At 40.6% G+C, this 14,660-nt stretch overlaps 1 protein-coding gene and 1 long non-coding RNA gene across 13 annotated transcripts in view; one reads left to right on the top strand and one right to left on the bottom strand.

Annotated features, from left to right (window-relative positions):
• IFT74 (intraflagellar transport 74) overlaps positions 1 to 14,660 on the top strand; it is a 109,544-nt gene that overhangs the window by 26,741 nt on the left and 68,143 nt on the right. For 6 of the 11 annotated variants that reach the window (XM_037902083.2, XM_037902081.2, XM_037902086.2 and 3 more), the window contains 6 exons: positions 395 to 533; positions 1,438 to 1,500; positions 3,256 to 3,399; positions 4,155 to 4,195; positions 11,170 to 11,249; positions 13,312 to 13,314. In XM_037902083.2, the coding sequence (XP_037758011.1) occupies positions 395 to 533; positions 1,438 to 1,500; positions 3,256 to 3,399; positions 4,155 to 4,195; positions 11,170 to 11,249; positions 13,312 to 13,314 (470 nt within the window). The remainder of the gene's footprint in view (positions 1 to 394; positions 534 to 1,437; positions 1,501 to 3,255; positions 3,400 to 4,154; positions 4,196 to 11,169; positions 11,250 to 13,311; positions 13,315 to 14,660) is intronic. The other 5 variants (XM_043546763.1, XM_037902084.2, XM_043546762.1 and 2 more) reach the window with 1 other exon arrangement.
• Positions 6,246 to 14,660, bottom strand: part of LOC119566583 — a 48,420-nt gene continuing 40,005 nt past the window's right edge. The window contains exons 3-5 of one of the 2 annotated variants that reach the window (XR_006290923.1): positions 8,634 to 8,749; positions 6,859 to 7,032; positions 6,246 to 6,672 (exon numbers count right to left, since the gene is read on the bottom strand). This is a non-coding gene — a long non-coding RNA (uncharacterized LOC119566583). Of the gene's footprint in view, positions 7,033 to 8,633; positions 8,750 to 14,660 lie in introns of both variants that reach the window. The other variant, XR_006290924.1, reaches the window with a different exon arrangement.

The following is a 14,660-nucleotide window of genomic DNA, read 5'->3' on the forward strand; positions in this document are numbered from 1 at the left end:
TTATTTAGGGGGAACATTGCATGGTATGTCAACATTCAAAAAATTACTTTATGATAGGTTTGATCCTAAAGTTGTTTTGTGTTCAAAATTCACATTGATTTCAGTGAGTTAAACTTGTGTAAGGACAGAAGAATCAAGTCCAGTGTTATACAATGTGTATCATATATATATTTCAAGCAAAAAATCTACAGTAATGGTGCACTTATTTTATCGGCTGGAATATATTTATTTTATTCTGGGGAAAGAAGTTAGTTGTATATTTTTTTGTGTGAAATTAGATTGTTTCAGGGGGTACAAAGCATGGAATGAGCATCTCTTTGTTTTATAAATAAAAAGGATAATTAGTACCTAGTACTAGTTACAAAAATACTCTTACTTTCCTCTGTCATTACAGCAAAGAAAAGTTAATTCAAGCAGTGGAAGAAGATATTGAGCGTGAAAAACAAGTAGCTGATGACATAATAAAAAATATGTCTCAGGAAAATCAAGCTAAATACATGGAGATGAAGGCTACAAATGAAAAACTGTTGCAGGTGGGTTTTGTCATATTGTTTTCTAAGATGTATGTGAAATTAGCTCCATGATTTCCACTGTATAGTTTGGAATACTGAAGAATTTAAGATCTGATTAATTTAAAAGGAAACTTTCAGGTAGCATTATCCCCAACATTTCAACTTTGTGCTAGTGCATGAAAATCAGAAAATGAAATTGACTAGAAACAAAATAATGCTTAGCACTTTCCACCTGTAGATATCTATGTGGTTTACAAAGGATAAATTGTCCTTGTTCTCCTCCATCATTATTCTCATTTTACAGATGGGGGAAATAAAGGTGTAGAGGTTAAGGCTGTGATCTTGCAAACAGATGCTTAACTTTAAGCACATGAGTAAAATTAAGAACAACTATAAACTATGCAGGATCCAGACCTAAATGACCTGCCCAAGGTCACATTGCAAGTCAGTGACAGAGATGAGAGCAAAACCCAAGATTTCTGATTCCTTGTCCACTACAATAACTGCCTGGCATTCACATAAATGAAAATGACTGCAAAAATTAAACTTAGATTTTTACAATTCTTTCAGTGTCAGTAACCTACAGTTTAACAAAAGAGATGAGGCTATTTTTAAAATATATATATTATTTTTTCAACGGACACTTTCCCTTCAAATTAAAAAAGGGGACGATGGTTCATAATTATAACCAAGATACAAGTAACGATGATATGAAGCTTATTCACAAAGACCCCAGTACTGCAAAGTCAGTGAAGCTCTGCCTGGAGCTGTTTGGAGGAAGGGGTCTTAACCTGTTCACACATATACCTAATAAAAACAACTGAACATTCTACAGCATTTGCAAGTATAAAATGTGTAAAACAGGGAAGTAAATCCTCCTCCAGTGGTAATTGTTACCTAAACTTTTCATATTTGTTTTCTTTAGGAATTAGATGCTCAACAGCAGGAGTTGGATGGACTGAATATAAAGGAAGACACTCTAGGATCTGTATGTATGAAGATAAATAACTGATCTACTTTTATTTGTAAATGCAAAAAAAAAGTCTTGTCAACAAAGTAATCACAGTATATTTTTTTCTGTAACTCTTTAATGGCTTGATCCTGCACCCATTGAAGATAAGGGCAAAGCTCGCATCTATTTTAGTGGTGTGGACTCAGGCCATTAATTTGTATAATTTTATTTTTAGCAGATAGGTCCAAAACTCCACCAATTATGATTTATAACTTGTTTTTGCTAGGTGTCAGGTAATCAGATAACTGTATTTCACAACTAGTATATCATACATGTGAAATATAGCTTAGTGATTACATCATAGATGTAAACTATCACTTTTGAAAGTATTAAGAAAGTCACTCGCTTTATGCTACTAGAATAATTGGTATTTTGTGTGGATCTAAACAAACGTCCAGGAGAATAGAATTCCATCAACAAGCAAGATCAGGGTTGTAACACTGTCCTTCTGTGGCCACTTTTCTAGCCTATGTGCTGGAGCAGCAGATGCAGTCCTTCCAAACCCCAACACAAGGGCTCCTTGTTTTTGTACATATGTGTGTGAGCTCAAATCAGTGGTCCTCTCCACAGTCACTTATTTTGATCTAGTATCAGTGCTCCTCTGAAGGTCATCTTGCATGGTAATTTCACTTCCATTCCCACAGAGGCAACCTAGCACTTAAGTAGCATGCAAGGGCTTGCTTGTACTCCCTAGCCTGAGCTAAATTTTTCCCATGGTGAATATATACTGTGCTGTCGCTTAAGTGTGTAGTAGGCCTGTGGCTTTCCTCCATGTTTTCCGCTGCCTTGGATTTGCTCCTCAGAAAGAAAGCAGAACATATTTTGCCACTAGATACTCTAGCATTCAGGATAGCTATGGTGAAGTTTCCTTTCTAAACTCTATTTTTCAGTTACCCTTAACGTTGTCAGATGTATTCTTTTGTGACATTAGAAATCAGAGAATTACTTTTAATTGTTCTCTGAATATATACATCAGATCACCCACAGACTCTTCTCCCCAGACGGTTGAGAGGTTTGCAATTTCTCCTTATGACTCAGCCTTCTTTAATGTGTGTGTGAGTGACTTCATCTCCCACTTTGAAAGAACTGGCCTAAATTCCACAGCAGGGGTTGTGCTACACACACACAAACCAATACACACACAACCACTGAAGTTGAAGATTGCCTGCATTGATCTCACAGAGGAACATACACCCAAGAGTGTAGATATGGTGCAGTATATATCCTCAGAAAACAATAGTTACAATGAAGTAATTTCCTCTTCTCTTACTTTCATCGGTTAGTGGCACAGAGATTTTGACAACCCCTTCAAATATTAGATCTTTTGATGTGTGCATGTGGCTTGATATCATAGTGAAAATGTCTTGACCGTGAAAGGCCTTTCTGCCACTTCCCCCATATCGGTTCCTTAATAGAGATTATCTTCTAGCAAAGAAGGAGCAGAAATGTACTGGTAAATTCGGAGCTCCATTAGGGTAGACCCTCATAGCAAGACATAGCCTAATAAAGCACTCAGATAGCCCTGAGATGCTCAGAAACTGTGCTTAAGGGCAAGATCCTAGACAGCTAGATTATATGGGTGGTCCTTTGTACTTCACTGTACAGTTGCCAAATAAACTTGTTTTATTGAATATGTGAACTTTGCTAAATAAAAATATAAGCACTGCAACAATTTCTTACCTACTGGCAGTGCATCTAACCAGTAAGTGTTTGCTTGTTTGTTCTACTCAGGAAATAGCACATTCCCAGGTAAAACAAGAGGCAGTGCAGATGTATGAAAAACTTCATGGGCTCGAGGAACATCGGGATCAAATGATTGCTGAGGACAAGAGTATGGGATCGCCACAGGAAGAAAGAGAGAGATTACTGAAACAGGCAGGAAAACAAAATGACTATTATATCTTTTGTTTACAAGGCTTTTTTAATTCAGTGTTTTTTAAAGAATGACAATGTTAAAATACTGGGCTGGATTCTCTGCCTTGGTTCTGGCCCTTTTTGCTCTTTCGGCAACACAAAGGGGCTGATTAAGATTATCTGGTGGGATGGAGCTCTGAGCTAATGTAAAACTGGCAGAGGCAGCTCCTGTTCTAGTCTCCTTCACACCGGTTTAGAGGGCATGTTAGGATGGAAAGGGAGCACTCGGGGGTGGGGAAATTGGATTCATTTTATTTAACATCTTTCTAACTCACGACTAAAAAGTTTGGGAAAGATGAGCTGTCTTATTAATTACGGACCTGGTCCTGCAACCTTTTCTGATGTGAATAATTCCTACTAACATAAGTAGTCTGATTAACTTAAATGAAGCTGTTTGCATGCATAAGAAGTATTCATGTGAGTAAGTGTTGCAGGATTGGACTATAAAATAGAGCATTAAAGTTTAAAATATGTATTGGGGAAAGAAGAGAAGCACTGGGAGGTAGCTGAAATGATGACACCGCTAAATGATAGTATTGCATCTTTTGTTCAACAAAGCAACCATTGTCGAAAAATGATTTCCAAGCAGATCTTTGGCAGGCTGAGCCTTCATTCCTAACATAACTGAGTTAATCATTTGGTTTTGTACATCTTTTAGATTGTCTCTCTCTTTTTTGTCTTTGAATTTATTCCCTGTATTGAAACATTTTTTATAGGTTAAAGAAGATAACCAGGAAATAGCAAGTATGGAAAGACAGTGAGTACTTATGTTATATTGCTCTTATAAGCCCCGCTCCCGCCAGTGGGTCCGCACATTGTAAGAGAAGTGTCTGAACATAGAATTAGGAGCCAAACGTTACTTTTTGTTCTCACCCAAACTTCTCCTCTGTGGAGCTGAGCAAGTCATTTATCCTGTTTGTTATCCTGCTGTGAGAATTAGTTAATATTTATAAAGTAATAATGTGTTGCTTGTAGCTGTTGTTGTTAATAATAATCTACAGTAAAAACTAATTAAATTAAGTTACTAAAGCATTCTTTATATGTATTATGCTTATACTCCCTAAAGCTACTGTATTTGAGGATCTCTTGCGTTTACTTTAGAAACTCAGCTGTTTTTTAAAAAAGTCTCTGAGTTTAAATTTAGTGAGCAATCTCAACCTGGAGACCTTTTAAAATTTGTTCTAAATTATTTTTAAACAGTTTTTCCAAAGTTTAAAATGTTTGACTGGCTTGCTGCTGTGTTGATATGTGCTGTATAAATCAAATGTCTATGAGACGTAAATAAATAATTTTATGCTTGCTTCCATAATTTAAAACTGATATCATAACTTGTTTTAATACAAATATTTATTGGTACAGTTAAGCCCTGTTACTACATCACAAGTTAAATATTGTCTAATCCATATTTATGCAGTAGGTAAACTGTTTAAAGTAGGACTGTCAAGCAATTTAAAAAATTAATCGCGATTAATAGTACGATTAATCGTGCTGTTAAGCAATAATAGAATACCATTTATTTAAATATTTTTGGATGTTTTCTACATTTTCAAATATATTGATTTCATTTACAACACAGAATACAAAGTATACGGTGCTCACTTTATATTTATTTTTGATTACAAGTATTTGCACTGTAAAAAAACAAAAGAAATAGTATTTTTCAATTCACTTAATACAAGTACTGTAGTGCAATCTCTTTATCATGAAAGTTTAACTTACACATGTAGAATTATGTACAAAAAAACCTGCATTCAAAAATAAAACAATGTAAAATTTTAGAGCCTGTAAGAAAACTCAGTCCTACTTCTTGTTCAGCAAATCGCTCAGACAAACAAGTTTGTTTACATTTGCAGGAGTTAATGATGCCCACTTGTTGTTTACAATGTCACCTGAAAGTGAGAACAGGCATTCTCATGGCACTGCTGTAGCCAGTGTCCCAAGATATTTACATGCTGGATGCGCTAAAGATTTCATATGTCCCTTCATGCTTCAAGCACTATTTGAGGGGATATGCGTCCATGCTGATGATGGGTTCTGTTCGATAACAATCCAAAGCAATGTGGACTGATACATGTTCACTTTCATTATCTGAGTTAGATGCTACCAACAGAAGGTTGATTTTCTTTTTTGGTGGTTTGGGTTCTGTAGTTTCCACATTGGAGTGATGCTCTTCTAAGACTTCTGAAAGTATGCTCCACATCTCGTCCCTCTCAGATTTTGGAAAGCACTTCAGATTTTTAAACCTTGGGTCGAATGCTGTAGCTATCTTTAGAAATTTCACATTGGTACCTTTTTTGTGTTTTGTGAATTCTGCAGCGAAAGTATTCTTAAAATGAACAATACAGAATCATAGAACTGGAAGGGACCTCGAGAGATCATCTAGTCCAGTTCCCTACACTCAAGGCGGGACTAAGTATTATCTAGACCATCCCTGACAGGTGTTTGTCTAACCTGCTCTTAAAAATCCCCAATGATGGAGATTCCACAACCTCCCTAGGCAATTTATTCCAGTGCTTAACATGTGCTGGGTTATCATCCGAGACTGTTATAACATGAAATATATGGCAGAATACAGATAAAACAGGGCACATACAATTCTCCCCCAAGCAGTTTAGTCACAAATTTAATTAACGCATTATTTTTTTAAGAAGTGTCATCAGCCTGGAAGCACGTCCTCTGGAATGGTGGCCGAAGCATGAAGGGGCATATGAATGTTTCGCATACCTGGCATTTAAATACCTTGCAATGCCGGCTACAAAAGTGCCATGTGAATGTCTGTTCTCACTTTCATGTTTCACTTTGATGTTTTAAATAAGAAGCAGGCAGCATTATCTCCTGTAAATGTAAACACACTTGTTTGTCTTAGCGGTTGGCTGAACAAGAAGTAGGACTGAGTGGATTTGTAGGCTCCATGTCTGCCAGCGCCAACAGCATCAACTCTTGTAGTGCCAGAGATACTGGCACCAATAGGGTCAGGAGGTCCGTGGCAGCCACAAACATGCGTAGGAGCTCCTGATTGCAGTCCTCTGGGCTCCCGCAGGAGGTCTAACAGATTGTGCAGGAACTGCCCTTTGAAGGATCCTTGCTTTTTTAGGAGCAGACACGCTAAGCCGTGGGTTAAAAGACTTCAGGGCAACATTAAAGTCCCTGGGGTTGTAGACCCTAGCCCCTTTCAGGAAGCACTTCATGCCTCAGTGGCCCCTCCAATATTCTGCTTCAGCTGTCCAACAGGACCTGCAGAGAAAGAAGACTAGAGGTTATAGGCGTAGACCACCTTCTCTTTCTACCTCTGCTTTAGTGCCTGCCTCACCTAGACATCCAGGGGGTTCTAAGCAGGCATTTTGATGGGAAGCTTGAGGACATCGTACCAGTTCCCAGGATGCCAGACCCAATTATTCATTTGTTTGCAAACTGCCTTACCCATTTTATCAGCGCTTGGTCTCAGCACTATGACTTGTGGGTGTTGAGCACTGTAGAAGTGGGATATTCCTTCCAATGTATTTCCTTCCCACCTTCCCTCCCCATCGCTCTTCAGGGACCCATCTCACAAAGAACATCTGGTCCAGGAGGTTGAATCTCTTCTTCATGTGGGAGCTGTAGAGGAAGTTCCACAGAATTTAAGAAGGAAAGGTTTCTACTCCCGTTATTTTCTAATCCCGAAGCCAAGGGATCTCAGGCCTATTTTAGGCCTGCATCAGCTCAACAGCTATCTCAAAAAGATTACATTTTGCATGATCACACTGGCATCCATTATTCCCTCTCTGGATCCCAGAGACTGATATGCCACCCTGCTTTCATGTGTCGATATACCAAATGCACAGAAAGTTCCTCAGATTAGTAGTGGAGTATTCACATTACCAGTCCATGGTGCTTCCATTCAGTCTATCTGGAGCTCCTTGGGTGTTCACAAAATGTCTGGCTGTGGTAGCAGTGTCCCCTCCCCACATCCATCCCATGTTTCCTGGGGTGGGGAGCAGGGAGACTCTGTCCTCCTGCTGCTGTGCCGGAAACAGGACTGACAGTGGCGAGGCTGGGGGCCAGCGGTACAGCTGCTGGGGAAGCTGCCGGCATTCTGCTCCTTTCCCCACTGCTGCCCCTCCCAGCGGGGAAAGGAGCAGAACCCCCAGCCCTGCCCCCACAGCCCTCTCCTCCGCCGGGGCTGCTGCTGCTGTGGTACACAGATGGAGATGCCGCTCCGTGGAAGGGCAGGGGGCGGGGCTGGGAGTTCTGCTCCTTTCCCCGCTGTCTCCCCCAGCAGGAAAGAAGCAGAACTCCCAGCCCCACCCCTGCCCTTCCAGGCATGGAGCTATGTCTCCATCCTTCCTCATACTACAGCAGCAGCCCCGCCGAAGACAGGGCTGGGGGGGTGGGGCTGGGGGCAGTACAGCCGCCGGTGGAGCTGCCAGCGTTCTGCTCCTTTCCCCGCTACCTCTACCAGTGTGGAAAGGAGCAGAACCCCCAGCCCTCCTGCTGTTGTCTCTTTCTGGTACACTGTACCGGCTATAAATAGCTTGCCAGTACGGTGTACTGGCCCACTTGCACTGCTGGTTATATCCAGCGTTCATCTTATTCAGTCAGCCTTCAAGGCCTTAGGACTGCTGATCAATGCAAACGAATCTATCCTTTGCCCATTGCAGAGGACAGGATTTATAGGGGCTGTGTTGGACTCTACCCAGGCCAGAGCTCTCCTCCCAGAGTCGAGAGTCCAGTCTATTCGATCTCTCATGACAGTACGCAAGATTCATCCAATCACAACAGTCCAAAACTGTATGAGACTCCTAGGGCACATGGCCTGATGCACATATGTAATACAACATGCCAGGCTGCACTTCAGATCCCTTCAAACGTGGCTGGCCTCAGTGTACTCACCAAACCGTCTGCATCTGGACACTTGCTCATGGTACCTTCACAGGTTCTAATTTTGCTGAATTGGTGGTTGAATCCTATCAACATTTGTGTGGGTGCTTCCTGCGCCCTCAACCATCAATGACTCTGGTCTCAGGCTCTAAGATGGCTCTAGGATGGGGAGCTCACCTGGAGCTCTGAACTCAGGGTCTTTGGTCCTCGACAGAACTTGCCCTTCATATAAATGTCAGAGAGATCAGGGCCATTTGTTTTGCCTGTCAGGCTTTCCTACCTCATATCGGGGAAGAAACCTGCTTGTCCTTCCAGAAAACATTGCAGCAATGTTTTACCTGATCAGATAGGGAACAGATCTCCTGAGCAGGTCTTTTTCCAGTCACCACGAATGGTCTCTTCACTCGATGTAGCCAGAGGCATTTTTCAGTACTAGGTCTATTTAGGCAGTCCCCTATTTGCAAACAAATACAACAGAAAATGTCACCAATTCTGCACCCTACAAAGTCACAGTCCAGGTTCCATCACAGACGCCTTTCTGCTACCCTGGATGGGAAAGCTTTCTTATGCTTTTCCCCCAATCCCACTTCTACACAGAGTGCCACTAAAGAGCAAGCAGAACCATACCTGGGTAATATTAATAGCCCCAGCATGGCCGCACCAACACTGGTTCTCCACTCTACTGGACCTTTCAGTGGTAACTCCAATCTTGCTCCCTTTGCACCCAGATTTGGTCTCTCTGGACCACAGTTGACTGCTTCTCCCAAACCTGTGAACCCTTTTTTTAACAGCCTGAAAGCTCCATGGTTAAATCCCAAAGAGGAGGCTTGCTTGCAGCAAGTTCACCAGGACTTACTAGGTAGCACGAAGCCTTCCACCAGGGCCACCTGTCTGTCAAAATGGAAGCGTTTCTCTATCTGGGCTTGTCAAACCAGAGTCTCACCGATTCATTCATCCATCCAACAAATACTTGACTATCTCCTGCACCTGAAACAGCAGGGCCTAGCGATTTCCTCTCTCAAGGCTCACCTGGCAGCAATATCAGTCTTCCACCCTCACGTGGATAACTGTTCTATGTTTTCTAATGACATGACAATTAGATTCCTTAAAGGCCTGGAAAGACTGTACCCGCAACTAAGGGAGCCAGTTTCCCCTTGGGATGTGAACTTAGTTTTGGCTAAATTTATGACACCACCATTTGAGCCTCTTTCTAGAGGTTATACATGCTGTTTATACTACACCTTTCCTGGAAGGTGATCTTCCTAATGCCATCGCTTCTGCCAGAGGGGTCTCCAAACTGTGCACCCTCGTATCCAAACCACCATACACAGTCTTCTTTAAAGATAAGGTGTGCTTACGCCCTCATCTGAGGTTTTTGTCTAAAGTAGTTTCAAATTTTCATATCAGTCAATTTACTTGCCTGCATTTTACCCCAAACCCACATGCAAATAGGGATGAGCAATGACTACACATAGTAGACAAGCACTGGCATTCTGCATAGACAGGACCAAACCGTTCTGGCAATCCACCTAATTGTTCATGGCCATAGCAGACAGAATGAAAGGTCTTTCGATCTCCACTCAGAGAATTTCATCTTGGATAACTTCTTGTATCTGCACATGTTATGATCTGGCAGGCATGTCTCCTCCAGACAAGCTGACTGCCCACTCTACAGGGTTGCAAATATCCTCAGCAGCATTCCTGCTGCAGATGCCTATCCTGGACATTTGCATAGCACCAATCTGGTCATCGGGATACACTTTCTTCTCCCTTTACACCATCACTCAGTATTCAAAAGATGATGCCAAATTTGGTCGCTTTGTATTGTCTGTGCATACATAAACTCTGGTCCAACTGCCTATTTAACAGCTTGGGAATCATCAAGAGCAGAATGCACATGTGCAATCACTTGAAGAAAAAGTAGTTACTAACCTTTCATAACTATTGTTCTTCGAGATGTGTTGCACATGTCCTTTCCACGACCCACCTTCCTTCCGCTCTGCATCAGAGTTTCTGGAAGGAAGAAACTGAGGGGGCTCAAGGTCAGCTGGGTCCATCAGCAGAGGGCGCCCAAGCCATTCCAGCAGGTACCACTGTTGGGAAAAGTTTTTGGTGACTCTGCGTGGGGTACACACACACCAAGAGTGGAAAGGACACATGCAACGCATCTCAAAGAACAATTATGAGAGGCTAGTAACCCTTTTTCTTTAAATCTCCTAGAAACTATGGTGCACAATTTTATTTAACTATTCACAGTCACAGGCATTTTATGGATTTATTTTTAAACTGAGTAACCAACATTTGATTGGCTAATAATAAGTTGCTTAAACAGAATTCTTGGTAGCTAAGAAAAATTATAATTGGCAAAGAATTATAGTTGGAGATTTACAGAAGAATTTCTGAATGTAATTTAATTACTTAATCCATTTGATTATAGTCTACAGTGTTTTATATTTCTTAATTAATATTCCTGTACAGAGAATTTTATTTAAATAAAAATCACAATTTCCTGCTGCGTTATGCCGTTTGTTGTCTCTCTGTAAAGCTGTGTAACAACCAGCAGAGGGACCCATATAGTAACACAAAACTGAATAAGAACTGAATAATTGTAGTGATTATGTTTGTTTCACAGACAAAAGGTTTTTAGTCCAAAACGAGGCAGAAACAATGTGTTTAGTACATTGAGAGACCAGAGTGAGGGGTGCCATACAAATGCTTGTTATAAAGACAATAACCTTACTATTCTATTATTATTTGTATTAGTAATACATTCTGTTTACTATTTTTATTCTGATCCTTCTCTTCTTAGTGCCTCTTAAAAGCTAACCATTTAACAGCACATTTTTAGCTCCAGATTTTATTATTTATTATTAGGCTGACAGAAATAAAAGAAAAAATCAACCATTTTAATGATGTCATTCGACGACTTGAGATGGATCTGGAGGAGCACCAAGGTAATAGCACCAAATTCAAAATAGAATTTAAAGAGCCAAATTTACAAAAGTTGGCTTTAAGTTTGCATGTGGTTTGCGTGACTTTGCAGTTTGCAATTTGGGGTGTCCTAAAACTCTGATTTGCATCTGCAAATATCTTTTGTGTAGCCTGATCTGGAAGAGCACAAACTCCAGTTTGTAGATGTCCAAAACTGTGAGTTCTTTACATTAGCTTGAGGCCAGAAGTGTGGTTCTGGTCAGTAAAATGACTGTAGAAAAATAGCACTTAGTGCACCTATCTGTTTCTTCTGTGTTGTCCCAATCATATCTGCATGGCTTTTTGAGAAAAAACAAGCCTTTATTACTGGCACTACTATAAAACTAGTCTATCACCAGAAAAACAAAATACTGTAAATTTTGTGTTGTCTTTGGTCTCTGAAATATTGTCAGTTAATTTGGATTTTGGAATGTTTGTTGCTTGTAATGAACAATGTGTAATGTGAAACATGAAAATGGAGCTGAATTCTTCCTTTGAGGCGTCAGATGTTTGAGCCCCGGCCAACTAGCAGAATAACAACTTGATTGACAAATGCTTTGATCAGGTATGTCAGATCATATATTTTCTGTCCCTGACAGTCTATACAATAGCTCATTCCCTGTTCCATAGCAACTGGAGGCAGAGCAGATCTTTGACTTTGAGCAAACTGTGGTCCATCTCTGAATCAGCTTTGATAGGGTGCTCCATCTCTGAGTGATTGCTTATTGACTGGAGCTTAGTGGTAGACGGCTTAAGGAGTTATAAAGCTCACCCCAGCTTTAAAAGTGTATTTCTAGCCTGACTTAGAAAGAGTCCTACTCCAGCTTTGGAAGACTTAGTGTAGGACTGAAATTGACTTGAGACCCTGGCTTAGGCAGAGGCCTGTTCCAATTATGAAAGATTCGGTTTAGCTTGGGAGTCTAATCAAGGCTTGCTGTAGCTTAGTCCAGCTGGGGAAGCTTAGTTTAGGCCCATACCAGCCCTGACAAAATTCTGTTCACCCTGGAAACTCAGCCCAGGCAAAGGCTTGTTCTAATTCTGGTGGCTCTTACTTTGACTGGGAGCTGCATTGTTACGATGATGCTGCGGGAATCTCTGAAACAGAAGTTATTTTGCTTCCTATGAGACATTTAAATTAACATGTGTGTGTAAATAATTATAATATTTTTAATTCTTGTGATACAGGAGGGCCAGGGAGCAGTGGGAGTGCTAGAGGGGAAATTTATAAGCTCAAGGCTAATTAAGGCGTGGTTCCCTGTAGACTAGGGAAGGTGGCTGCAGGTTACTTGGAGCACCTGCAGTCAATTAAGGCCCTGTTAGGAACCTAATAAAACCCCCTGCTTCAGGCAGACAGAGGAAGAGGAGGAAGGAGAGAGGACTGGAGCTTGGAAGTGTGCTGTGAGACATGGAAAATCAGAGAACCGAAGTAAGGGGGACCCTGTCCAGCAGGGGAGGGAGACTCCCTTCCCCAGCATCTAAGGACTGCAGGTACCCCACCCAAGGGGGAAGAGGCTAAGAACCCGCAGGGGTTGAGAGGGGCTGGGGCTCAGAGTGAGGAGCAAACCCAGACTCCTCTCCCACTTCCCTCCTTTACCACCTTCCTGGGCCACTAGTGGGGCCATCGATGCCCCAAGAACAGGGGCAAGGGGTGGCATCTTAGCTCCCTGCCAAGAAAAGCGTAGGACCCACCAGACTAACATCAGCCATCTTGTCACACTCTCCTGAGTATTTTTTTCCTCTTGAGAGGAGGCTCAGCACACAATCTGACCTCTAGTTTCTTTGAAATGACAATTGTACTGATGTTGAGCTTAGCTTAAACAATTGCATAATGCTTACTGTTTCTCTTCTCCATCTCTTATACATTTCATTTCTTATTACTGAAATGTAGCGTTTTCATTGTTTCCCAGACTAACAGCTTGTTATTGAAAGCATTTTTTGTTATTTTTCCCTTTTCCAGATAGCAGTAAGAGCTTTACTATTTTGCTTTTATTTTTCTTTTCATTTGGTTTCCAACACTGTTATCTTTGTATCCTTGGATGAGTGTAGAAGGTAAGAAGTGAATTGCTTCTTAGTTTTATAGTTTAGCAACAACTGCATAGCAACCAGTCCTTTGTTGCTGGTCCTCCATTGCACTTGCTCTGCTGCCGTCATTTGTTTTCTAAAGGCCTTTATTTAAAAGAAGTGTATGAAGTACATTTAGTAGAACTGCTGGTACCCTAATATCTGGACTGATCAGTAAAAGACAAGTATTACATGCTAAATGAGACTACCTTGTATAATTATCTGATAGCCAGTAATGTTTCCTACAATCTAGATTGAATCAGGAATGTATTGGGCACTGACCTTGTTCGTGCACTATGGGGACAGAGCCCACCTGGTCTAAATTGCCATAGCTCCATGGAGATACAACAGTTTATGCCAGCTGAGAATCTGCTCCATAAAATTTATTTTCTGTATTTTTTCCCTCATCAGCTTTTTTCTGTTTAAAACATCACTGCATGACTACTATATTTTTGACCGTGAAAGTAGTGATTACATAACTTGTCCTCGTAATCTGTGCTTAACCTCGTCCTTGTCCATAAGTTATACTCATTTGAATCTTTTGTCACCCACACTTTTACAAGGTAGACTAAAGGCTTATAGCACTTGAAGTTAAGCACATGCATATGTGCTTTGCTGAATAAGCATGAACTTACACACATGCTTAAATTCTTTGGTGAATCAGGGCTAAATTTTTAATGTTAACATGAACAGCAGCTGGAAAGCACAAAAAGAAATTTCCAAAACAGTAGGTGAAATAGTCATTCTCTCTCAATTTGCTCTGGACTGCATCTGGCTTCTCCTGCCCATTTCTTGTGTGAATGTTGACAGCCAAGGTGCTTCTTGTAAAAGCCTTGTATTAGAGGCTTTTAGTAGGACCTACAATGAATTTGAGATGTAAAGCAGTGCTGTCCAGAGGTGGGTGAAGTTTATGGGAGAATTGCTCAGTAGTGAATTAGAGCACTTCGCAAACTGATTCAAACACAATAGGAAGAATGTAGAGCAAATAATATTATTAAAGGTTAGGATGTAATTTTTTCCAATGTACTTCTGTTATTGGACTGGAACTACGTTAACTTATATTTGGCCCCAAATTTAAATTTTATATAAATAAGCTTTTTATAAAGCCTCAGTTCAGTAGTAACGTTTCAAAAAAATAAAATGTCAAATGAAAACCATTGATTTTATACAACTAAAAATTCCTTTACAGCATTTGAAATCCAAATATTTCACCGCTAAAAACATGAAAGTAAAAGTGACTGTAAACAAAACTAAAACTGACTTCATTGATTTTTATTGTCCAAGCAGAGAAGCAAGTAATTAGGATTTTTAAAATTTTAACTTCCAATAATCTA

The sequence above is a fragment of the Chelonia mydas genome, chromosome 5 (assembly GCF_015237465.2).
Source record: "Chelonia mydas isolate rCheMyd1 chromosome 5, rCheMyd1.pri.v2, whole genome shotgun sequence".
Classification (NCBI taxonomy): domain Eukaryota; kingdom Metazoa; phylum Chordata; order Testudines; family Cheloniidae; genus Chelonia; species Chelonia mydas.